The following is a 23,868-nucleotide window of genomic DNA, read 5'->3' as shown; positions in this document are numbered from 1 at the left end:
ACGATCAAGGTCAACTTCTCAGTGGAAGAAGGGCAAGGGCTTTATATAGATATAGTAAGCCAGAAATTGCACTGGTAAAATGGCTGCATGAAATGCCATGCAATGGAATAAGAGTCCTATAGGAGCCACTACTCTTTTTCCCTTTTCCTTTTAGACTTGGACAAATTTCTATGTTTCTGTTTTTCTTAAAAAAAAAAAAAAAAAAGGAACTCGGGTTGCGGATTTATTTGCAACACATTGTAGGATATACAGTACGAAAAGTTCAAGATCAACCATCCAGAAGAATAACAAAAATGTCAAGACTATGACGCTTTATTCGAGATATGCAGAAACAACAATGGAATGAAAAATTAAAAGAGGAAGAGAGGGAGGGGGGGAAGAAGAAGCCAATCTCTTACTGGAAAAGAAAAAGAAAATTGGTGAAGCAGAAATGTCATCATATCTTCAATTTTTACTTTAGTAATTTGGACTTGCATGTGATCCGGAAGGTACGATGGAGAATTTCCGTATGAGACAAGTAATTAAACAGGAGCCAACCAGCATCAGCTCAGATAGCAAGAGCACCCATTTGAAATCCGACATATACATTCTGCATGACAACGATGTGGAGATTCAACCAACGATATCTACTATACTCCTGTTTTGTTCATTTCCGCGATTCTTTAACACTATACTCCACCCAAGAAAAAAGGGACCACTCCATCTTTTCTTCTTTCTTTGGTTCTATGCGTTTATTTTTCCAAAATTTTCTGCCAGGAAAAACAAAAAGAAAAGAAAAAAATCTGCCAGAAGAACTCGAAGCGGACGATACTATACAACTTGATACTATCAAAATCAAAGATTCTTGATATATAGCTGTATTAGTTACTCTCACAGGGTACACATTAAGTTACAATCGAACACCACCGCGAGGGAAAATTTCCGAACTTTTGAGATTTACAAATCTAGCTAGCTAAAACCCACAATGCAACCTGGCTTGGGTTTCTGGTTAGCCATAAACAACATCTCAAAAGCTAAAAAGAATAGGTAGCCAGAGAAGGTTAATATTACATAATTATGAGACAATTAATGAAGTACCCAGCTAACTTCGTGATAATCTTCTGCTTCTGCCAAATTTCTCTCTATCTAAGCATTGATGTTAAAGATTCAAAGACGACTTCTTCGCAAGGAATTGTGAGTCCCATGTCGTGATCGAACCCAAATTCTTCTTCAGCTCTCTGTAAAAGGATTTGGAACTCAGGCCTTGTCAAGAATGAAATGGGAACTATATATCTTGTTCTATTTTCCCCAACGTACACGACAAAGTGACCTTTTGGGACGTCCACAGGAAGCCCTTCTTCATCATAACCTTGTTTCTTTCCCAAGCTTGAACATCTCTTCATGATTTGCTTGATCACTGCTGCTTGTGAAAATTTGTTGGAAGACTTTCTGATTGCCATGGTGTTTCTAACTAAAAATTTGCGACTGAAAAAGACCAAGAGAGCTAGGAAAGAAAAAGAAGAGGCTAGTTTTTACTAGCTACCGGTGTACAATAGAAGTCTAGAAGAACAATAGAATAGAAGGGATTGTGGTGCGGCGGAAATGAGAGGACATTGGAGGGGTATATAAAGTGGGACTTTGAAGAGGGAAAAGGAAAATCAGAAGAAATTGATAAACAATGCCATGTGGACTTGTGGGGGCGACTGGGGAGACCACGAGTGTTTTTGAAGACTGTGTGAGCTCCAGGGCATGTTGGGGGCCATAGGCATCGGCCTTACTGATCCTTGTTGCCTTTGATCAAGACATCGAGGACCTCTTTTCCTCTCTTCTAAAAATTTTTTGCTTTCTTCCCAACATATTGTCTTCTTTCCACTACGGAACCTTCCTCAGAATTTACAGTGCAAATTTCCAACTTTCCATGGAACTTAACGAATGCCTGCTGAATAGTTTATCCATTCCAGTACACATTATTGTACTTTATTTTCTCCAGCATTTTTCAACGAATCATTCTTTATCAGATGGGGACAATGTTTGACAGACTTTAGATTTTAGAGCATATACAGCTTTAAGTCCAAGTAAACTTTCTCTTATTTTCGAACAGAGTGTGATAAAGGTAGATTTGGCTTTCCCCCCCCCACAAGTCAACAAAAAAAAGAAAGAAAGATTCAATTTGGGGATAAACTCATAATTTGCGTACATGTTTTTTGATGTTCAAAGCGTTTTATTTTGTTTCCTTTTTGTTACTAAAAATTTGCATCTAAACCCTTTTTTAACCTACTGCTTGAGTAAAAGAACAAATTGTTGGGTCGAAATTCACGAATGCCATCATAAATGATCACATTTTTAATTTATCAGTTGCTGTCTTTTTCAATACATGAATAAATGTTTTGGGTGCATTGTATTAGCAAGCATATAGCATCGGACAGCGCAAGTTACTGAGGAAAGGTTAATGAAACAAGTCTCTTTTCCATGATTAGCTCATCTTGTACCATTAATTAGTTTGTTACTTGTGTAAACTGGTCTTTGTTGTCTGTTACCTTTGCTATCTGAAACTGAATTTAGGCACATTTCTATCATTGAAAATGAATACTTTCCCTAATTCTATTCTACACAGAACAAAAGATCTTGTACAGCGCTCGTATGAGGACAGCTTAGCGTCGTCTTGGATACCATAGATTCTTCAGTTCTTTGGATACCAATTCGAGGATTCTCTTAATCTGTAAAATGAGAGCTTCGGCGGTGTCACTTCTTTGATACCTAGCAACGTACCTCGATTTGTCTAGGTGAAGATTGGACGTGACACACTCCTTTTCAGGACTTTTTTTTTTTTTTAATGAACTAGTTCAAGTATCCGATGTTGTATACATTATCTTAACTTTTCATTAAAACGGTACTATTTATGTGAGGTGGTTAGTTTCCACTCTTTCACTTGTAGAATCTACTTTTATCTGTTTTGGTACAGATGCTCAGTTTACCTTTTCTATTTTTGGTTGTGGTTGTGGTTGTGGCCTAACTGTTTGTTCAAGACAACTCTCTTTTACCTCTTTTTGTGGCAAGAGCTTAAGTGTAGCATAGGTCTTGTAAAAACAAGGTGACCATGAAGCCAGTTTAGTTTGAGGACGGAGACGGGAGGAGTTATGGAGTAGTAGAGTAGCAGGTAACCACCCCCCGGCCAAGCGTTGGCATTTATGCTACGTTTCTGTCTCAAAAAACCGACATCCACCAAATACTCCGGAAATTAGTTGCTTCACATTGCTAACTAAGTCAGTCCAATCCATCTGTCCTCTTCAACTTTCTGCAGTGTTGTAGACCGAAGAATTCAGCCTCCAATTGCCTCATTTCAACTAGTACAGTCACTAGTACATTATGCCCTTTATATCTACATTCGGCTAACTCATTAGATGCGCCTTAAATGAAGAAAATCATTTCCCAACCAATTCAGCTAACAACACATTCACCATTAATTGGATGATTCATCGTAAACATCCCTAAAGAATTGGATGGTTCATCGTACATCTCCCTAGCACAAGAAACAACTGAGGATAACGCAGATCTCAAGAAACATCGTTTGAATGGTTGAAACATCAAAGAATAGATGCAAACGACCTTGTCTATGGATTATTGCTGAAACTTTTGAGGCCCTAAATCATAAGAAGGGAGACGGTGTGTGATCTGGAGTTTTCATTGTGCTCGGAACTAAAAGTAAAAGGCGGTACAGAACTGGGAAGTTAAACGATTGACGATCTACATTGCAGTTATTGCAGTTAAAGATAGTACAATGAAGCAAAAAGAAACTCAACAGACTAAAACTTAGGAGTGTTTTACGGTATATATTATGAGCTTGAGTCAAACTGGCTAGTCAAGGGGCCAAAATGGCTAAAACCCATTATGCTGGGGAAGTTAGACTTGACGTGGAGTGGCCCATAAGATGACCTCTTTCAAGGCCTTCCCATGTTCTGTGAATGAAATTGATTAGTGAATGGGAGATCCGAACAGAAAGAAATAGCAGGGGTGGCCCCATTAGGTTGTCACGGAAAGCCGGAGCCTAACAATAAAGCAAATAGGCAAAAGCCAATTCCAAAAGGTGGAACAGAAGTAGAACTACAAAGTGACCTCTGTTAACTATTGAGCACATGATGGCCATGTTACTTTTGCCCCCATTTCTCCTCTAAAGACAACATTGTAAGGACCTGTTTTGGTATCTGTGCCTACACCTACTCATCCATCTCATTCATCCCCAAAATTTTAATTCTCTCGTCAGTTTGTACCCAATTAGAGCTGGAGCTGAACCAAGTAGTTCGGCTCGAGCTCGCGAGCTACTTGGTCAGCAGCTCGAGCTCGAGCTCAGTTGACCAAGCTCGAGCTATAAAATATTAATTTTTATTACTTGATCTTGATTAGACTTGATTGAGCTCGAATAAGCGCAATTGAATTTGATTTGAATTAATTACATTTAATTAAACTCGAGCTCGAGTTCCATAAATTGATATCGAGATCGAGCTCGAGTTCCATAAATTGATATCGAGATCGAGCTCGAGCTCGAGCTTAGTTATTTTGCCTCGAGTCGAGCTCGAATAGTGCACTGCTCGAGCTCGACTCGACTCGACAGCACCCCTATACCCAATACGCCAATGCCACATCCTCCACTCTTCTCTCCCTCCCAATGCACTACTCGAGCTCGACAGCACCCCTATACCCAATACGCCAATGCCACACCCTCCACTCTTCTCTCCCTCCCAATGAACTAAGAAAATATGAGAAATGAAATTAGCAGTCCACACGAACTAGTAAAGGCAACCATTCTGCCTTCCTTTTTTTTTTTTTTTTTGCTGCGAATTGATCATTCATCACGCAATGCATTAATAATGCTTGCTCCAAAAGGTTATCACATGCACTTGATTACCTTATTGTTATACTAACAGGCTGAAGTTGGTTAAGATTGCTAATATGGATTAACCGCAAAAGGGTCAAACCAAGAAACACAGCCAAAAACAACTGTTCTATGTTTCTCGAAATGTATTAGCACTCATGCACCGCGATGAACAACTTAATTAAGCACATCTAATTTGTTCACCGAAGGAGAGGACGAACGTGGAATTAGGTTATGAAGAATATCTGTTCCAAATTATGGCTTTATAGATGCCTTTTTCTAACACAGGGAAAAGTGTTATTACACCAAGTTTTACATGTTAGTGCATTGCCGGACACCTATCAGATGAGATTATCAACGTCTAAGAAAAGATCTTCGCCTCTAAAAAGCCATTCTTTTATCAGCTTTATCGAAAATCCGTTTATGTCAAGCCAAAGATGAAAATGATGCGATGGAAGCTCGAATCATATTAAACAATGAGCATGACATGATTAACATGAAACAGACGGACGTTAAAAAGAAAAGATGAAACACCAATGGGCAATGGCCCCAGTACAGCTCACTCTGGTTTTTTGGGAATCATGAACACCACCATAAGGACTTACGGACGTACCTGAGCCATATGCTTTGATCAATCATGATCAGCTTCTCACATGTACTGCAGAAATGTCAAATGTGTAAAATGAACACTACTTACTATATCAATTGATTTAGGACCTGGGCTCAACTGTCTGACCTTAAAGGTGCAGAGCTCGCTATAGAAGAAAGAAGAAACCACACTAATAATCAAGGGGTCCAAGTCCAGGGTGGATTATTTGTTGCTTGGGTCACAAAGAACAAACATTTTGCGTGCCTAGTGTTTAATGATGTGTGAGAAACCAATCATAATCATAGTTCTTTCGTACATGCCAACTCTCCAATTTCATCGCCATACAGAAATGGGAAAATTTCTCATGCAGATAGAGCCACTGCATGGCGGATTATGCTTTCGTGGAACTCTGCACATTTTTTCAATGGTAGTACAAAATTTTGTAAGAGTATGTAGGAGTAAGACTTTTGATGCATAGATCTATCATAGTCCAGGTCTGTGTAATTTTAGAGTACAGGATAAGAATTTGATCATGTGAAACTATAAGGTTTGTCATCTCTTTAACCAATCTCGTGAGCTTTTCTTTTCTTTTTTTGTTTTTGTGGGTACAGTCTCGTGAGTTGTTGTCCATGTCTCCAGACTCCATGATGGTTTAGAAGTACTTGCAAACGACCAAGAATTCATCAATCTGTCTTGTCAGTCTTATTGAAATTATATACTCTCTCAGTCTCAATTTATTTTCCGTGTTTCAAGAATTCAATTTAACTTTTTAAAAAGAGTAATTTGATTATAATATTTATATAATTTTTTTCAATTTTATCTTTACAAATTCAAATTTTAAAATTAAATGACAACATAAATATATGATTAAAAGAAAGAAACTATATTGAAAGGACATATTAAAAAGCGCTCTAATTTTTCTCCGAACACCAATATTTTGACACATCTCAAATATGACACTTCAATGAAATGAGATGGGACTGAGGAAATAGTTACTTAGGCTATGCTTGATGAACAATTTATTTGGGCCCAGATTAACACCAATTATTGGATTGTGAGCAGGCGCCGCCGGATTGCCCATGAAAGCTTGATCCGGAGCTCCTGCACACAAACGAATGACGGGATGTCCTTGGGCAGCATGGTTGGAGCAATAATACTAAGGTTTGGGAAGGAAGAGGGAAAGAAAGGAGAATTGTTCCGAACGTCTGGGGGCAGGTGAAAGGCTAGAATGCTACCCATCTCCATATCAAGTGCTTAGAAGATCAAGAAGCGATGGCAACTTAGAAATACGAATACCTGAACACTTGAGGAAATAATTTGAGAAAGTTATAGGCAAAAATCATGGCCAGTAATCTGAAATGATTCTCATTTTACATTTTGCACTGGTTAATTCGGAAGATTGTGGTTTAACAGTACTGGAAATCACGCTCCATGTGGCCATCAAATCAAATCCATGTAAAGTTACTCTGTCATCCAACTCCTGCATAGTTTTTCCCCATCAATCTCAATCTCATCAGCTGTTGTACGTTTCTTTGCCTAGCATGTCCTGGAGACACCACCCCCGAATCCAGCTTACTACTGTGTCCTGAGATCTATCAGGACCAATGTGTTTTTTTTTTCGCCTATTCCTTTTTTATAAGTAGAACTCATTTCAAAGTCCCAACTCCTAACTAACTTGCACTTATTTCATTACAAAATAGTGCACTTACAACTCGCATGCAATGCAGAGTTACAGTTTCAACCGGATTGAAATTTCTACTCGTATCTTTTTTTATCTTTTGGGATTCCATCGTTCTATCAGCCACGACTCCTGGATCTTTGATATAATGAATGGTACCCCTGAGTAGATGCCATGCCACACCAGAGTCGCAGTCCAGCCCATGTAACACAATAGCCTTTCAAATCGAAAATCACTGCTCAGGCACTTAGTTCTAGCATTGCATCATCAGATGCACCTTTTGTCACAGTTGCAAAAACCGTGCCAATTTAAAGAACCTCCAAATTTTCAACTGCAGATACAGCAAAATGCAGCAGCAAGAATCTGTAAAGGTTGGAAACAAAGCCATTTTTAATTTGTCATAGCAACTTACACTACCAATCTCCAACAGCGTGAAAGCCTGTCTAAAGTGATGAAGTCAAAACAGGTGGAAGAATTGATTGTCATCACTTGGACTCGACTCTTACTTAACACTTTTCTTTTTTCTCTTTTGATGCTCGAAGGAGCTTACGAACAGTACCTCGCACAGCCCCTGTGTCGATCCGATGCTAAGCTTTATCATTAACTAGTGAAATACTACACAGCATCTCCATTAAAAGGAGAGAGAGCAATTAGCTAAAACTCCTTTATATCAAATCAATTAACAATAGACATAAATCCCTGCATTTTAGGCCAACTAAAGGAAATAACTAAACATTAGCTGATGTCAAACTCCAAAGAAAAGGAGCGCAAGCCACTGATGTATAAATTGCTCAATCTTCGTTTTCAATCCGCAATTGGATACTGCCTCTAGGTTTGAATGGTCATCCAGAAAACTTCAATGTTACCACGCGTTGCTACTATTTCCAATAAAACTAATTTAAGCAGACAGCACTGTCGGCTTTTCATCAGCCTCCTGAGCTTGGAGGCTCTTGTAGTACTTGACCAAGACCTCCCACCCTCCAGGACACATGAATCCATCAGGAGGATTCTCTCCGTTTCTGGCATAAGCCCGCATCTGTCAAATTGTACATTAAATCAAGTTTCAGAAATTAATCAATTTCAAAAACTAATCGGCTAAGAGAGTTATGCTGTTTTTTTCAAGTTGCTCCTGTGAAAAAGCAGCGTAACACACTGTTAATGTTCACCTTGGTTCCAGAGATGAAAAGAAAATCTTTAGCACGTGATGGGTCAAAAAAGGCCATCCGTCTCTCTACAGTATCATATGCTGCCACCTGAAATGCAAGAAATGTATAATTTACGAACATATAAGTATTACATATAAGGAACATTTGATGTGAGCAAATCCAGATAGTAACCATCAGCAGTATAAAGGAAAATTTACGAACACGGGAATCCCTGCATGCATAAGAATTGGACAGAGAAACATAATCTTGTTGCTGAAAAGAAAAAATGCCTTGACATTTTAAGTCTGTCATAGATGGCACACAACATAATGCTGTCCATAACTTTTTTCCAGGAAAAAAACAAACTGCTAAAAGCTTGAAAAATAAATTGGCCCAGGAAAAGACAAACTGCTAAAAGCATGATAAATAAATTGGACTATGCCAAAAGGGTATACGCGGTAGCCTTAAAACGCTGTCTGAAACTGGATTATAGCTTCCTAAAGCGTTGAATTGATCTGATAACTGAACAAACTAATGGAAGAATAAGTTCAAAGCTTCTTCTGTTCCATACAAACAGAAAAAGTCACAGACCATCCAAAAGAAGCTTTAACATCACTCCTCCATGATAAGGACCGAAGTGTTACCAACACAATGTGAGTTTGCCAAGAGTATTACAAGCTAACAAATGCAAATGATTATCAGAGGAATGACCTGAGGTCACTGCTATTGAATGATTAACATAATAATGCAGATGATCTTGGACCAAAAATCAATAGAAAAGGATAATAAGTGCACATACCCTGAATGGCAAAATGTTCAATTTTTCCAGACCAGGGGCCATGCTTAGAACTTTCTTCCCATGATCAGGATCATACAAGTCTCTCTTTTCTGTTGGGTGCCCCATACCAGCTGGATCACGTCCGACAATGTAAAAGTTGGCACCAGCATTTATGCGTGCCTTTGCATGCCATTGTACTTCAGTTGGTCCGGCATAATGCATAGGGGAGGGGAATATGGCCACTACAGTTGTCGCAGGATCAAGAACTCCATCTTCAAGGACCTGCCGAGGAGGAATAAATAGATGAGTTGAACTCAGAATTGCTGTCAGATTTACAAAAGGAAGTATTTGTTTCACTACACTAAAATATAAAAGTCTCAAACCAGTAGGGTAGCTTAAGATGGACAATAAGAAGAAATTCAATTTGTAACTAAAGAAGCAACCTAGTAATTGTAATGCTCTCCAACAAAGTACCTAAAAGAGCTATAACATCACCTTGTACTCCGTCTCTCTAAAGCAGGCTGCCATATCACGCGTACTCATGGTTCACTAGCCTAAACTGATTCGCTCTCTAAAATTTCTAGAACCCTCCTTTCTTTTCTAAATGTCCTTAAAGATCCCAGTTTAGAAAGTCGAAAAAAGGAGGAAAACTTTTCTTCTGTGAAGACCTATTTCATAGGTCACATGAAGAAGTCAAAACTAATGTTAGTTGAAGAAATGTAATCATAACCTGTTATCTCACAAAGTTAGGTGTTTTGTAGACAAATGAAAATGATGGAACGGAGGGACTACAAATTTCTGGGAAAAAATGGCTTGATCCAAGTCGAGGATCACTGAAGTTCAAGACACATTCAAATGTTCATTTCACTAAAAACTGCTAACATGGTAGACACAATTGCCCATGTCCTGAGTAACCAAATAAAGCGTCCAAACAAAAAAAAACAGAATAAGGGGAAAAAAAGTTTGCATCCGATGTTAGAGCACTTCTCTTTGGGAGATAACTGTTCACACCACAGCGAATGCAAGTTGAAATGCAGGGCCTCCTTACCACAGCGAATGCAAGTTGAAATGCAGGGCCTCCTTATATTAAATTCTTACAAGTATGTTTTTCAATTTATAGGTGGTATAAATTGCTATTTTTTATATGGGATTCCAAGGTGAAAAATGTTATGGCAGGTGAGATGTCAGGCAAAAGTGTTAAAACAATTGGGTATTGTTAAAGAAGGCCAATTAGGCAGAATGTAAGGTCTGTGACAAACTTATAAGCCACACAATTTAGGCATGGTCCTTGAGGAGACAAAGAAGATAAAAGAAACTAGCACAATTAACCTTGCTATGCTGTTCCATTCGAACATCCAATGGCACATCATCAGCCTTTGTGAAACCTCCCAAAGGATGAAGCAAAAGAATTGGATTTTTATACCCCATTGCCAGAAGTCTCCTGCGAGTATCATTCATAAGCAAAGCATGGCCATTATGCACAGGATTCCTCAGCTGAAAAGCAAAAACTGCATCTGCCTGACGGTGATCAAATTCTTTGCGTAGTTGTTGGGGGGATAGCCTGTAGCGATCAAGACCATCATTATATATGATAGGCTCTAACACTTCCAGATCTCCACCAACAAGCCAATTCCCAGCTGAAGTAATTACCTCCTCAACATAAGGTAATCCTGGAGCAATAGTTCCCCATGTTCTGGCAATTCTCTCTTCTTTATGATGCTTGTATATTTCAATCCTGCAACAGAAAATCTTGTACCATCATGATATCGTGATACCAAACGAAATGAAAGTCCGAAATAAAGAGCCAAATATGTACATAAACTAATAAGAGATTCACTCACTCAACTAATGGAGAAATGACATGGACCAACATATACAAGTCTCCAGAAAAACATGATAGAGGTGAACGTGGAGCATTTTCCTGTGCTATAATCCACCAAAATTGACCCTAACACGTGCTTATGCAACAAAGAGATTCTAATTTTACATTATTACTGTCACCGACTTTAATAGATCAAATTTAATCACACACTTCATATAATTAGCAGTGCTTAGGATTCTTGCTAAGTAGTTAACCTAGCATTCCACAATATTGAAGAGCATTTAAAATTTTAAACAAGTTTCTCTATATAGTTGATAAAATGTTGGTGCGCTTAAATCAGCTAATTTATCATGTAACATTGGCTGAATGTGTGAAACTACATCCGCCAGAAACTGAAATACCCAAAAACAAGTGGATGATATCAATGAAGATAAGTTAAGCAGTGGTGGATCTGTTTCTGCTAGTCTTCTATCTACAACTGAAAGAATGAATTCAGAAAAGCAACCAATTTTAACTTAGTCATGCTATTCATAGTTAAGCATAAAAACCTTTTCTATATCTCTGCCATCTTCTATAGACAACGTCTGATACATCATGCCCTAAACGCTTTCAAAATATCAACTTTATAAATGTGACATTTAACCCAACAAATGCTCTAGTCAAAGTTGGTGGAAGCAAACAGTAGACATACACCAATTTTCCTTTTCACATTACAGTCAGTGAGATTGCAATGTATTTGCACTGATTATTCCTTAGAACCTGGACAATGTTTTATCAGCATTGTACAACAATTGAACAGGCTTCAAGCCAGAGAGACTGCAAACATAAACTCTTCAACTGGCCTGTTAGTTTATGACGTACGTCCTAAGCAATGTCAATACGAATATATGTGAATCACGGAGCCAACAACAATCAACAACCAATCCCCTCAGTTTGGGGGAAGTGGGTTTAGAAACAGACCAAAAAGACAGAAGACCAGAGCAACCTCAGGCTAAATGCAATCTGGTGGCCTTTTTACGCGCTCAAGTTCAATTTCAAAAGCATCACCATTCAGATCATATCCAAAGAACAAACCCAGGAAAATTAACCATGAAAAATCATGAGAACCAGAAAATGAAACGACTAGGCTATGATCAACAAAGAAGAAAAGCAAGTACTAAAAGGTTTTACTTAATTCGAGCAAAGATGCAAACCTTCTAAGAATGCCAACCAAAGCATCATTAGGCCCAGTCAGTGCAACATCAGTCGACCCCCCAATCTTTTCCTTTGTCTCATCATCAATTGCCAATACAATAGGAAGGGACATGTTAACCACGGACCCATCTTTCAATCTTAAGCAATTGAAATGCAAGCTCTGCAAATACTCATTTTCTCTCATAAACCCCCGGAGTGGACTAGCCCAACCTTCACTAATCACGTGAACCCACTCGAGATCAATTTTTGTGAGTTTCACCTTTGGCATTGACTCAGCCTCTGAAATCTTAGCAGCCCTTTGGCTCTCAGGCACCACAAGATCCACCAATGAGCCCCCATCTGGATCAATCAACGAACTCTTGATTGTACCATTGCCTTTTGGTGACGAAAAGGGTAAAGAACTCATCTTTTCTTGAAAAGATAGTACTTGGATTAAAGGGTTACTGTGGTAGATTGGTTTTGATTGAAATTTGGAAAAGTACGAATTTTTCTTGAATGTTGCATTGCAATATGCGTGTGTTGCGGTGGTGAGCTGTAGCGTAATGGTGAAAGACATGTCAGCTTATGGGAATGAAAGTTGTCCCTTTGGTTTTTCTTGGAAATGGGAATAGGAATGGGTTGGTGGTGTTGCTGGAGTCGAGGAAGTGCAATAAATGGATCCAAAATTGGGAGGCTGCAGAATTGGTGGACATCTATTTCGTGGGGGCTGTGGAAAAGAGGATTTTAGGCAGATGCTGTCAACTGTAAAGATGGCCACAAGTTCGAGTTTGCTTTCGCCTGCATGGTGGTGGGTTTTCGTTTTTCATACGTTATTTTTATTTTTTTTTAATTTTTTTTTCGAATATGGGCCGGCCGCCATCTTTTACTGGAATATTTTGGGCCAGATGATGGAATAGCTTGGAAATTACATTTGTCTAATCTAGCTCCTTTGCTCCTAACCTTTTAGCTCCAAGAAAGAAGGAAAAAAGGAAAATCTAGTATTAGTTTTTTTTTTTGTTGTGAAGATTCAGAATTATTTATTTGCAACGTATTAGTGAGTTGTAAAAAGTACCAGATTTGGTTACTAGCAGCTAAACTAAAAGTTAGTGGTGACTTCTCAAAACAATCAAAACAATAATAATTCAAGTTGAAGTTGTGAAAGTTATTGGAGATTTTTGTTAGTATTAATCAGATCCAATATATCGGTAAAAGGTAAATACTGTTAGATTGGATGTAAGTGAGTTAAAAATTTAATACTAATGAAAACTTTGTAAAAAAGCCTAATGCATGGTTAATATTATTACCGGTAACCGGATTGAAAAATAAGTTTAAAAATCGAATAGTACATATCATTACTTGCAGGGAAAACAAATTACAAGTAACACATAACAAAAAAAGTACTAGTAGTAAATTTTTTTTTTTTAAGAAGGAGTACTAGTAGTATTAAAAAGGGACCAGCGGCAGGAACGGTTGACCAGGGGCAGCCAGTTACATGCATTTTGTATACGGCATAACTTTATTTGCACATAGTGTAACTTACTTTCAACAACGTATAATTTTAGAATAAAATTTTGTGGATTTCACATATATTGTTAAAATCGAGATACATGATAAAATCTGAATCGTATAAATTTTTTTGATCAAATCTTGACGGTGAATGCGGATGCAACTGTTCCTGCCCCTCTTCCATTAAAAAGAGGCAGAGGTTTATGTTGAATTGTTGATCAATCCTCCTCCCTCCTAGTATTAGCATGGTAGTATCTTTGGAAAAAATAGATATCATCCCAAGGATGGCGGCAGCCGCGATTAGCTGGGACTAGCGAGACAATAGTCGGCGTGACGCCAACACTCATCACCCTTCGCAAACCACAAGCTACCAAATCCCACCAGTAATACAAAACCAGACCCGGCTCAGTTCCGTTTCCGGGTTACCCATCCTATACTATTTTTAGTACAAGGATACCCTCTATCACCATCCGGAATCCCATCTTTCTCAAGCATACCCAGCCTATTCGTTTAGGGGCATTATCGTCTACTAAATTCACCTCCGTGCCCTAAGTCCTAACCTGCTCTGCTTCATTACGAAATCAGAATCCCGCTTTCGTGTCCGCATATTCTATTTCACTGTTTAAACCTTTCCCGGCTGATCTCCTCTCTTCAGTTTCCCAATCTTATGGTAATTAATTATTTCAATTTTAATATTCGATTTTTTTTCCTTTTTTTTGCATCAGGGTGAGGTTTATAGTTTTCTCAAATTGTTCTTGTTGTTTGATTTCTCTCATGACTTGTTGTGTAGTACATGAATGAGAGTAATACTTGTTTGATTGAGATTTTCTAGCCACACTTAAAAAAGGAGAATAAGGGGAAGAATTGAGTAATAATTCAATAGAATGGGAGTTCCGGCGTTCTACCGGTGGTTAGCGGAGAAGTATCCGTTGATAGTGGTGGATGTGATAGAGGAGGAGCCGGTGGTTATCGAGGGAGTTAAGATTCCGGTGGACACCAGCAAGCCAAACCCTAACAACCTCGAATATGACAACCTCTACCTCGACATGAACGGGATTATTCACCCCTGTTTTCACCCCGAGGACCGAGTACGTACTTTTTCCCCTCATCTCTGTAGCTATATTTTACCAATTTGCTGATTCTTTTATCATCACCGATGTTTGTGAGGTTGCAGCAGTATTTATCACTTCATAAATTTGGATACTAGGAGGTTTAGAGATGTTAAATTAGTACTACTAGCTCTTAGCTCTTGATTAGTTCTCTAGCTTGAGGAGTGTAATTCTCCACACAAACTTAACATTGATGCTCTTGAGAAATGATAATAATGGTTCGGTTCGTCCTAACGGAAGACTTTTAGACAAGAAATGTTTAGGTGGTTGACTTTGTCGTAGATGCATCGGTGGTTGAAGGTTTCTTTGTCTTTGTTGATGCACATCTCGTTTCGTGACTTCTTTTGTCTCTGACCAGAGAGAAGATAGGTGGCGTGATCTTTTCTACACTTGCTCACCTATATAAGAAACCAACCTTATTTTTATTTGGGCAGGAAAATTGTTAAGTAATTCTTACTGAGCATTTCAACTTTTGACGTATTTCATTGTTGTCCATATTCCATGTGATATTATTCCGGCAAGTGTTTTTTACATGTTTCTTTGTGCAGCCTTCTCCGACCAGCTTCGATGAGGTGTTCCAATGCATATTCGATTACATAGATAGGTTGTTTGTGATGGTGCGGCCTCGAAAAGTTTTGTACATGGCTATTGGTGGGTAAAATGGTTGACAAGTGTCTGTAATTCTTAATTGGAATTTATCAAAGGTTTAATATTCTAATTACTGACTGGAGCTGGTTGTCAGATGGTGTTGCTCCAAGGGCTAAAATGAATCAGCAGCGTTCCAGGCGTTTTAGAGCAGCCAAAGATGCTGCTGATGCGGTATGCACCTGCTTATCTTGTGTAGGGACAAAGTAAATCCCATGTAACATATTCATATTTGTTCTTGTTGGATCTTCTCTTATAGGCAGTTGAAGAAGAAAAACTACGCCAAGAGTTTGAGAGGGAAGGCCGGAAGCTTCCTCCAAAACAGGAATCGCAAGTTTTTGACTCCAATGTCATAACTCCAGGAACACCATTCATGGCTGTTCTGTCAATTGCTTTGCAGTACTACATCCATCTGAGATTAAACAATGACCCTGGATGGAAAGATATTAAGGTATTCTTCATGTAAATATGTCATATTATACTTGTTTCAAGGCATCTATGCTAAAATTGCTTTGTTTTATACTTCACTGATTCAATCTACTTGTGCTTGATCTACTGATGACTTGAGTATTTCCTTTACTGAATATTATTGCCGTATACATTTGCATTGTGAAGGTTATTCTTTCTGATGCTAACGTTCCTGGCGAAGGGGAGCACAAAATCATGTCATATATTCGCCTTCAAAGGAACCTTCCTGGATATGATCCAAATACGCGCCATTGTCTCTATGGTTTGGTATGCTATCTCCCGTTTTCTCCTGTGAGTTTGATAACAGAAACTTTTTGCTAGTTTTGTTTTTCTTAACCCTTGTTTTCATATTGTCCCAAAAAACAGGATGCGGATTTGATCATGCTGGCTTTGGCCACTCATGATGTTCATTTTTCAATACTTAGAGAGGTTTGTTCTCTGCTTTTTATTGGTATTACACTGTATTTTAGGGGATCTATCTGCATCATATTGTGATTTTGACCTCTCCATACATTGATAAAAGCTCTATTTATCTGAACCAAGGCATTTCAAGTCAGTGTGAATTCATGTCTTGTTAAATGGATTTGAACCGTATCGTTATGGTTATGCTGGTGATGTATATGTGTTCTTTATCCTTCTTATACTATCTAGTGATGTGATGAGATGCATTCAAGTCATTGTGAAACCATGTTTTATTCAATGGTTTTGAGCCATATTTTTATGTTTATAATGTTTATGTATCTGTGTTCTCTATTTTTCTCATGCTGTTCAGTAATCAACATGGTTCCTGTGAATTTACTTTCAGGTGGTTTTCACTCCTGGTCAGCAAGATAAATGTTTCCTCTGTGGTCAAATGGGTCATTTAGCTGCAGATTGTCAAGGAAAGGCCAAGAGAAAGTCAGGGGAGTTTGATGAGAAAGGAGATGCTGAAGTTTCGCCCAAAAAACCCTTTCAGGTTAGTTGCTTTTACCATGAAAGTAATTAGACTTCGGCTGTGGCTTTATAATTCTATTTCCTATTGCCAGTTTTTCCCCTTAAGAACACTTATCTATATGGCTTTTGCAGTTTCTTCATGTCTGGACTCTTCGAGAATATTTAGAGTATGAAATGAGAATTCCAAATCCTCCAGTTGAGATTGACATTGAACGGATTGTTGATGATTTCATCTTCATGTGTTTCTTTGTTGGCAATGACTTTTTGCCTCACATGCCCACTCTTGAGATCCGTGAGGTGTGTTCAACTATGTTTTGATCTATTTATTGTTGCCTCTGTAGCTCTAAAGTCCTTTTAGGCCATAGTTTTTGACTTGGAAAGCCATTTACATGTGCTTGCATTATGATCGGCTAGAAGCTGACAAAATTTGAAATTGAAATACCTTCACATATAATGCTAAATTTTTTATTTGTAATGGGAGAAGAAAGAATGGGCACATTATACAAGTACAATGTATCAATTGCTGCTCCTTCGTGCTTTCCTTGAATGGGTCAGAAATAGGGTTGGTGCAATTGTTTTCTTGACTTCCACATGCTGTTACATTTGCAGGGTGCTATTAACTTATTGCTGGCTGTTTATAAGAAGGAATTTAGAGCTATGGGTGGGTATCTGACTGACTCGAGCAAGGTATGCAGTTGGCAATATCGAGCTTATTGTAAATTTGATGCAACCTCTGTGTTATTTCTCATATTCTGCAATTTCTTTCTTTTGTCAGCCAAACCTGAGCAGGGTGGAGCATTTCATTCAGGCTGTGGGATCATATGAGGATAAAATATTTCAGAAAAGAGCTCGGCTTCATCAGGTATATTTTTACATTCTTGCACATATCTTCTCAATTGGCTTTTTTAAAGATTGCCTTTTTGTTTTCCAGCAATATTGAATCAATCACGTGTTGGTTTTTGTTAACCTTCGACATAAGTTGGAATAAAAAGATTTTTTTGTCAAAACTTTTTTTGGGCTGCTTAGTAAACTCAATGGAGAATATTTCTTATCATGATTTTGTATGTGCTCCTACTTTATTATGATTGAGTTAATGGAAATCGGCATGGTCCACACATATTGCCTGACAGTGGCATTGCCTTGTGTGCAAAGCTTTTAGGAAGATAGATTTTTTCCCATTATTTTTATTTTCTTTGTACTTGGTTGTTTTAACTTCTAAGTTTAGACTGAAAGTCTGTTTCTTTATCAGATTGTGGATAAAAGTTTTATAGTTTTAATTTTGCTCCTACTTTATTATGACTGAGTTAATGGAAATCGGCATGGTCCACACATATTGCCTGACAGTGGCATTGCCTTGTGTGCAAAGCTTTTGGGAAGATAGATTTTTTCCCATTATTTTTATTTTCTTTGTACTTGGTTGTTTTAACTTCTAAGTTTAGACTGAAAGTCTGTTTCTTTATCAGATTGTGGATAAAAGTTTTATAGTTTTAATTTTTCTTATATAAGAGCAGTGGTAAAATAAATGATTTTCCTTTGTTTAAACCTGGTCTACTTCATCAATAATTACAATTTTCTGCAGATTGAATGGAGCAGATGTATTCTGAGGCTTGATTGATTGCAAAGAGTTTTTAATTTAGATTATTTATTTATATAAATTGGTGATCTTTTTCTTCCATTTTGCTTCCAATTTCCAGAGACAAGCTGAAAGAATTAAGCGTGAAAAAGCTCAAGTTAAAAGAGGAGATGATTCTGAACCTAATGTTCAGCCTGAATCACTTGTTGCAGTTGCTCGATTCACAGGTTCTCGTCTTGCTTCAGGTCCTTCTCCTTCACCTTATCAGCAGGCTGGGTCGTCAACGTCTGGTAAACGCGATCAACTTGGGAAAGCTGCCTCCAGTATGGCTGTTCTGGACATTCAGTGTAAGCAGCCTGGGAAATCTGATGACAAGCTGACTCATATCCGGGCTCAAAAAATTGCACGTTCGACTTCTGGGGCCACTATTGGTGCTGCTATTGTTGAAGCTGAGAATAGTCTTGAAATTGACGTATGTTTACCGGCTTTGGAATATAACTTTGAAGCCATTTTAAAATTCAGCCATTGATTAGGAATAGGTTTTGTAGTTCTGCCCTAACATTTGATTACAACGATTTTACGCCTTTAGGTAGTTTATTGTGGGTACTCATGACTGGACTCTAACCATCATTAACATCCTGTTAAATCTTTTCTATTTGATTTTGAATTTATGAAGTTGTCATTCTCTATTGATTAATGGGTGTTTTTCCTTGCTTCTTATTCTTAGGTCCATGAAAACAAAGAAGAACTAAAAACGAGATTAAAGGAGTCACTCCGTGAAAAATCTGATGCCTTCAGTTCAGGGACTCCCGAAGAAGACAAGGTTTGTACTAAAAGGTTGCCTCTCAATTTACCAAGTTTTTTGTCTGCTCAAGAATTAGAATTTATGCTATCTGCGAGAGTTTCTCAACTTAGGCCCTGTTTTTATTCCCTTTTGTGTAAAAATTTGTTAGATAGATGTCTTGGTTGAATATATAACTAGATTTATAGATGCTGCTGGTTAGGCATTTTATTCTAGAGATGTGCAATGACTGATAAGATTTTTTAAACACTTGTATGAATATTTGAAGTTTTTGCTTACATATGTTCCTGATTAATTCATAGATGAGTTTGGTTTGTTGACAGGTCAAACTTGGACAGCCTGGATGGAAAGAGAGGTATTATGAGGATAAGTTTTCTGCTAAGACTCCTGAGGAACTTGATGAAATACGGAAAGATGTTGTAAGTTATTAATCATACAATGTGTTGATATTGTGTTCATATTTTCTTTGGGTGACATATTATGTACTGAAATGAAATGCTGACGAGGAAAGTTGATTATGTTCTCAGTTTTGGGTTTGCACGAATTTTTTGATATTATCTTTGTCTAGGGATAATTATTTGCCTTCAGCAAGAGAAAGAGAAGAAACTTTTTCTTACTTCAATGTCCTGAACAAGAAAAATATAACTATTTTGGCATTTTAGTTAGCTATCCCTTCTTTCTATCTACATTTATATGTTGTTCAGACAAATTTAAAAACAAAAGGTACCACACCTTGCCTTTACCTCATATTGAATAGAACATTTTCCGTTATAATTTTGCCTCTGGTAAAATGAAGCTTTGATGGTTTATCACCATATTATTCCATTATTGGCATACGGAAGAGTAAATTTTTAATACTTATGTGTCTTTACAGGTGTTTCCATGTATTTGTGGCAGCTTCGCTTGAATAGGATCCATTTGTTCTGATGGTTTTTTTATTTTCGTTTGCCATGTTTGCAATCCTCCTGTTGATTGGAATTTTTGGGTTTGGATTTAAAACTGCCACTGTATATTGTAGGTTTATTGATGAAAAATGTAATTTGCTTGAAAATATGGTGATCTGTGTATGCTTAATATGTGCCCAATATCTTGTACATCCTTCCAAGAGCTGCTGTTCTTCTGCATGGTTCTGTCATACATCATTTTCTCAAGGCCTCTCAGCAGCATGTTCCTGTATTCTGATGATTGATGAGTTAATTGAGGTTGTTTTTATCCAATTGTAGGTTATGAGATATACTGAAGGCCTATGTTGGGTTATGCACTATTACTATGAAGGAGTTTGTTCCTGGCAGTGGTAAGTTTTTCTGTTGCATGTTGGTACTGGATCTTTTCTGCTTTTGCATCAATTGTTCTGTTCCACCTTTGTGGATTCACATGTTTTATTACTGTGCCTTTGATTCATGGATGCATTTAATGCACGTGCACTCTCTTGCAACTTTTAGGATCATGTTTAGTGATAATCTAGTGTTATTATTGCATTGACGGTCATGGTCTTCATGTTTGCAAATTTGTCTTAATGTGATACTTTCCTATCCCTGATTCTTATGGTAAATACTGTTTTGTTACAGGTTTTATCCTTACCATTATGCGCCATTTGCTTCAGACCTCAAGAATCTTGGAGACTTGGATATAACCTTTGAATTAGGATCTCCTTTTAAACCATTCAATCAGCTGTTGGGGGTGTTCCCTGCTGCTAGGTAATATATAATGACTTCAATACTTACTTTGGACTTATTGTGCCTTTAGGGTTCTCTAATTAGGTTTATCTGCAGTGCACATGCTCTTCCTGAGAATTACAGGAGATTGATGACAGATCCGAACTCACCAATTATTGATTTTTATCCCGCTGGTGTGTTATAGATCTCTCTAGTCAATTTGAAGCTGATAAGTTTTATATTTTTGGATTTAATTACTATTTATTTGTCTTAAATATCTGAAAAAAGCCTTTTCATTTATCAGATTTTGAAGTGGACATGAATGGGAAACGGTTTTCTTGGCAGGTACTTTTCAATTTATTTAGCGTGTATGTTTTGTAGATTAACATTGGAGTTGTAGGAATTACTCAACAGATTTTGAGAATTAGTCTTTTTGACATCATTTATAATGTGAAGGGAATAGCAAAGTTGCCTTTCATTGATGAAGCCCGTCTTCTTGCAGAGGTTGCAAAAGTCGAACATACTTTAACGGTAATTTGAGACTGCTACTAATACATAGTAAACAATCACATCATTTGCTTTCTTTACTAAATCAGTTACTTCTGTGCAGGAAGAAGAAGCTCGGAGAAACAGTGTGATGTTTGATATGCTTTTTGTATCAGTATCACATCGCCTTTCTCCATATATTTTTTCTCTTAATGATCGTTGTAAGCAGCTTACGGATAAAGAACGACTTGAAGTTAAGGAGCCACTTGATCCGGGAGCCAGGTGGCTGTTATTGAAAAGTTCTATTCCAGGAGTTGTTGCTTTAAAATCTGTTTTACTTGCCTGTTAATGTGGGAGCATTTGTTTGGTCCATCACTACCTGAATTTTTTTTTATCTTTTGGATTTTTGTTGTTTGGGCACACGCGCGCGCGCCGGGGGGGGGGGAGTTGTTCTTAAACTGTGCTACAGCATTATATAAGTTTTGTCATTTTTTTGTTTGTTTTTGATCTTTCCTGGGGTGTAGCTCTGCTTTTAGTAACACTTAGGTTCTATTTTGCTTTGGTACCAAAATGGAAATGGCTACAATGTACCCTCTTTTGCTTCCTTTTCAATCCACCAAATTGGCGTCTCCGTTACAGTGACAAGTTTTACTCCTGCATGGACACCGTTCTGATTTTATTAGGGTAACTTTGTGCAGTGGTGGGATGAACGGCTACATATCCCTTTGTGCTGGAGATCCATGTCCACCGATTTTTAGATCACCTATTGAAGGAATGGAAGATATCATGAACAATCAAGTCATGTATGTCAAGGGCATCTATTATTGTTCTTTGTTTGGTTTTACTAAATTTATCATTTGATGTATAGGATTTTTTTTCCCTTTCTGGCAGTTTTCCCTATTCTCTTTGACCAAGTATGTCTACTTTTTTCAGATGTGCTGTATATAAACTTCCAGATGCTCATAAGCACATTGCTCGGCCACTGGCTGGGGTTATTTTCCCCAAGAGGGTAAGCTCTTACAGTTTCCTTTTAAATCAGGTCTTTGGATCTTTTGGAGAGCCATAATATCCAATGGTCATTTGGTAATCTTTAGCACATCATCGACTGTGAGTGAGGTTCTAAAACTTTTTGACTTATGGTCACAGTATTCTCTTATGACAAAATTACTCCTCCATTCTCATTTTTTCTCTGTTTATTTTCCCACCCTTAGATGCTTTTGCCTGGGGTTCAAACTTTAGTTTCTAAATTCTCTTCTTTTACAGATTGTAGCGATAGGAGATCTGAAACCTGAGCCTGTACTCTGGCATGAGGATTCTGGGAGGAGACCTTTTGAAAATGGAAGGTATGCTGAACATGTTGGTTCTACTTAATTTTGGATTTCGAGAACCAGTCTCTTGGCATTTATAGTACTTGCCATTTTTTGGAAGAACTCTTGTTGATATTGGCCATACTTTCAGGCATAACCCTGCGGGTGCAGTGTCAGGTCCACAGCTTGGAGAGGCTGCACATCGACTTGTGGCTAATAGTTTACAGGTCAAGGCAGATAGGAATGGTTTCAATGATCAAATGTACATCCCACCTCCTACCCATTACTTTCCTCACGGTCCACCTAACGTGCCCTTCCAAAAGGATAGACACCAGGGGCAGGAACCTACATTGCAGCAGTATACTACAGGCTATTCTGCTCAGGTTTCTGTGCGAAGTCACTATGATCATAGTTACAGGCAACCATATACTTACCCTGCTGCTCATAATTATCAGAGTAGGTCACATTCTCATAATGAGAGGAGTGACAGGTCTGTGAATGGAAGTCGTATTTATCAGAGTAGGTCACATTCTCATAATGAGAGGAATGACAGGCCTGTCAATGGAAGTAGAGAGTACCCCCAGCATGGATATTACCAGGCGGGGTTACATCAAAGTGGAGGGTTTGGGTACCCTATGCATCCTCAGCATGTAGGCCGAGCTCCACTTCCACCAGGTGCTACATTTTACCAGCAGGGTGGTGGATATGGTAGTTACGAAAGCTTTCAACCTTATGAGGCTGGCAACTATAATCACTGGGGTGGTGGTTGGGCCCGTCAGGTTGACCCCAATGTTGGAAGGGAATATAGACATCCTCGTCATTCAGGCAACCAATTCTCAGCTCTGGATAGGGGTTCTCACAGGCGACCACCAGTTTCCGAGCATCCGCGCTAGAGAGGTGCTATTTTACTGCCACCCTGGTGGCGACCATGGTTGTTGTATTATAGTCAAGTTTTAGACCTAAAATAGTCCTGACGTTATATTTTATTCTTTTATATGTTGTAGATCTGAATCTGGGTACGAAAGGTGAAATAGGGGAATTTGGAAAACAAATGGATCGTCAGGCCATGTAACCTATTGATTCATTAGGGGTGCTCATATTCTTTGGCTGCATGCGGTTTGTTTTCGGTTGAAGTGCCACGTAAAATTGATAAAATCTCTCTCTCTCTCCCTCTGCGCTTTGCACTTTTATTTCTCCGTTTTCACTTACAAGTGTTGTTTTATTGTCATGACGACGGGCCACAGTAATAGAAGAATTCACTGGATTACAATATATTATACCATATGCCAGTAGAGGCGGATCTTCATGTTTACTAATTGAACAAAATCTGGTCAAATTGGAGGGTGGGTG

General features: G+C 38.2%; 3 protein-coding genes across 5 annotated transcripts; 1 reads left to right on the top strand and 2 right to left on the bottom strand.

Annotated features, from left to right (window-relative positions):
• Positions 1-823: 823 nt before the first annotated feature.
• On the bottom strand, positions 824-1,594 carry LOC113749354 (auxin-responsive protein SAUR50). Its single transcript, XM_027293054.1, has one exon. The coding sequence runs from the start codon at positions 1,437-1,439 to the stop codon at positions 1,122-1,124; it is 318 nt and encodes a 105-aa protein (XP_027148855.1). The 5' UTR covers positions 1,440-1,594; the 3' UTR covers positions 824-1,121.
• A 5,888-nt stretch (positions 1,595-7,482) lies between these two features.
• On the bottom strand, positions 7,483-12,781 carry LOC113748723 (ATP sulfurylase 2). The gene is made up of 5 exons (XM_027292267.1): positions 12,055-12,781; positions 10,369-10,774; positions 9,061-9,321; positions 8,283-8,369; positions 7,483-8,152 (listed from the first exon to the last, which is right to left on the bottom strand). Exons 1-5 carry the CDS (start codon positions 12,609-12,611, stop codon positions 8,015-8,017), a joined length of 1,449 nt encoding a protein of 482 aa, XP_027148068.1. The 5' UTR covers positions 12,612-12,781; the 3' UTR covers positions 7,483-8,014.
• Positions 12,782-13,935: 1,154 nt separating this feature from the next.
• Positions 13,936-23,708, top strand: LOC113748811 (5'-3' exoribonuclease 3). 3 transcript variants are annotated; one of them, XM_027292375.1, is made up of 24 exons: positions 13,936-14,628; positions 15,198-15,300; positions 15,392-15,468; positions 15,554-15,745; positions 15,910-16,029; positions 16,129-16,191; positions 16,568-16,717; positions 16,828-16,992; positions 17,305-17,382; positions 17,471-17,557; positions 18,390-18,740; positions 18,996-19,091; positions 19,394-19,489; positions 20,294-20,364; positions 20,639-20,767; positions 20,843-20,919; positions 21,030-21,070; positions 21,182-21,256; positions 21,336-21,493; positions 21,910-22,014; positions 22,145-22,220; positions 22,475-22,554; positions 22,670-23,415; positions 23,523-23,708. In XM_027292375.1, exons 1-23 carry the CDS (start codon positions 14,425-14,427, stop codon positions 23,409-23,411), a joined length of 3,336 nt encoding a protein of 1,111 aa, XP_027148176.1. In that variant the 5' UTR covers positions 13,936-14,424; the 3' UTR covers positions 23,412-23,415; positions 23,523-23,708. The 3 variants fall into 3 exon arrangements, with proteins under 3 accessions (XP_027148176.1, XP_027148175.1, XP_027148174.1); XM_027292374.1 differs by having other exon boundaries at positions 13,937-14,210; positions 14,331-14,628; positions 22,670-23,708; XM_027292373.1 differs by having other exon boundaries at positions 13,937-14,628; positions 22,670-23,708.
• Positions 23,709-23,868: the final 160 nt, after the last annotated feature.

Source organism: Coffea eugenioides, chromosome 10 (assembly GCF_003713205.1).
Source record: "Coffea eugenioides isolate CCC68of chromosome 10, Ceug_1.0, whole genome shotgun sequence".
NCBI classification, from domain to species: Eukaryota; Viridiplantae; Streptophyta; class Magnoliopsida; order Gentianales; family Rubiaceae; genus Coffea; species Coffea eugenioides.
Note: the sequence above shows the minus strand (reverse complement) of the source record. Positions and strands in the feature narration are given on the sequence as shown.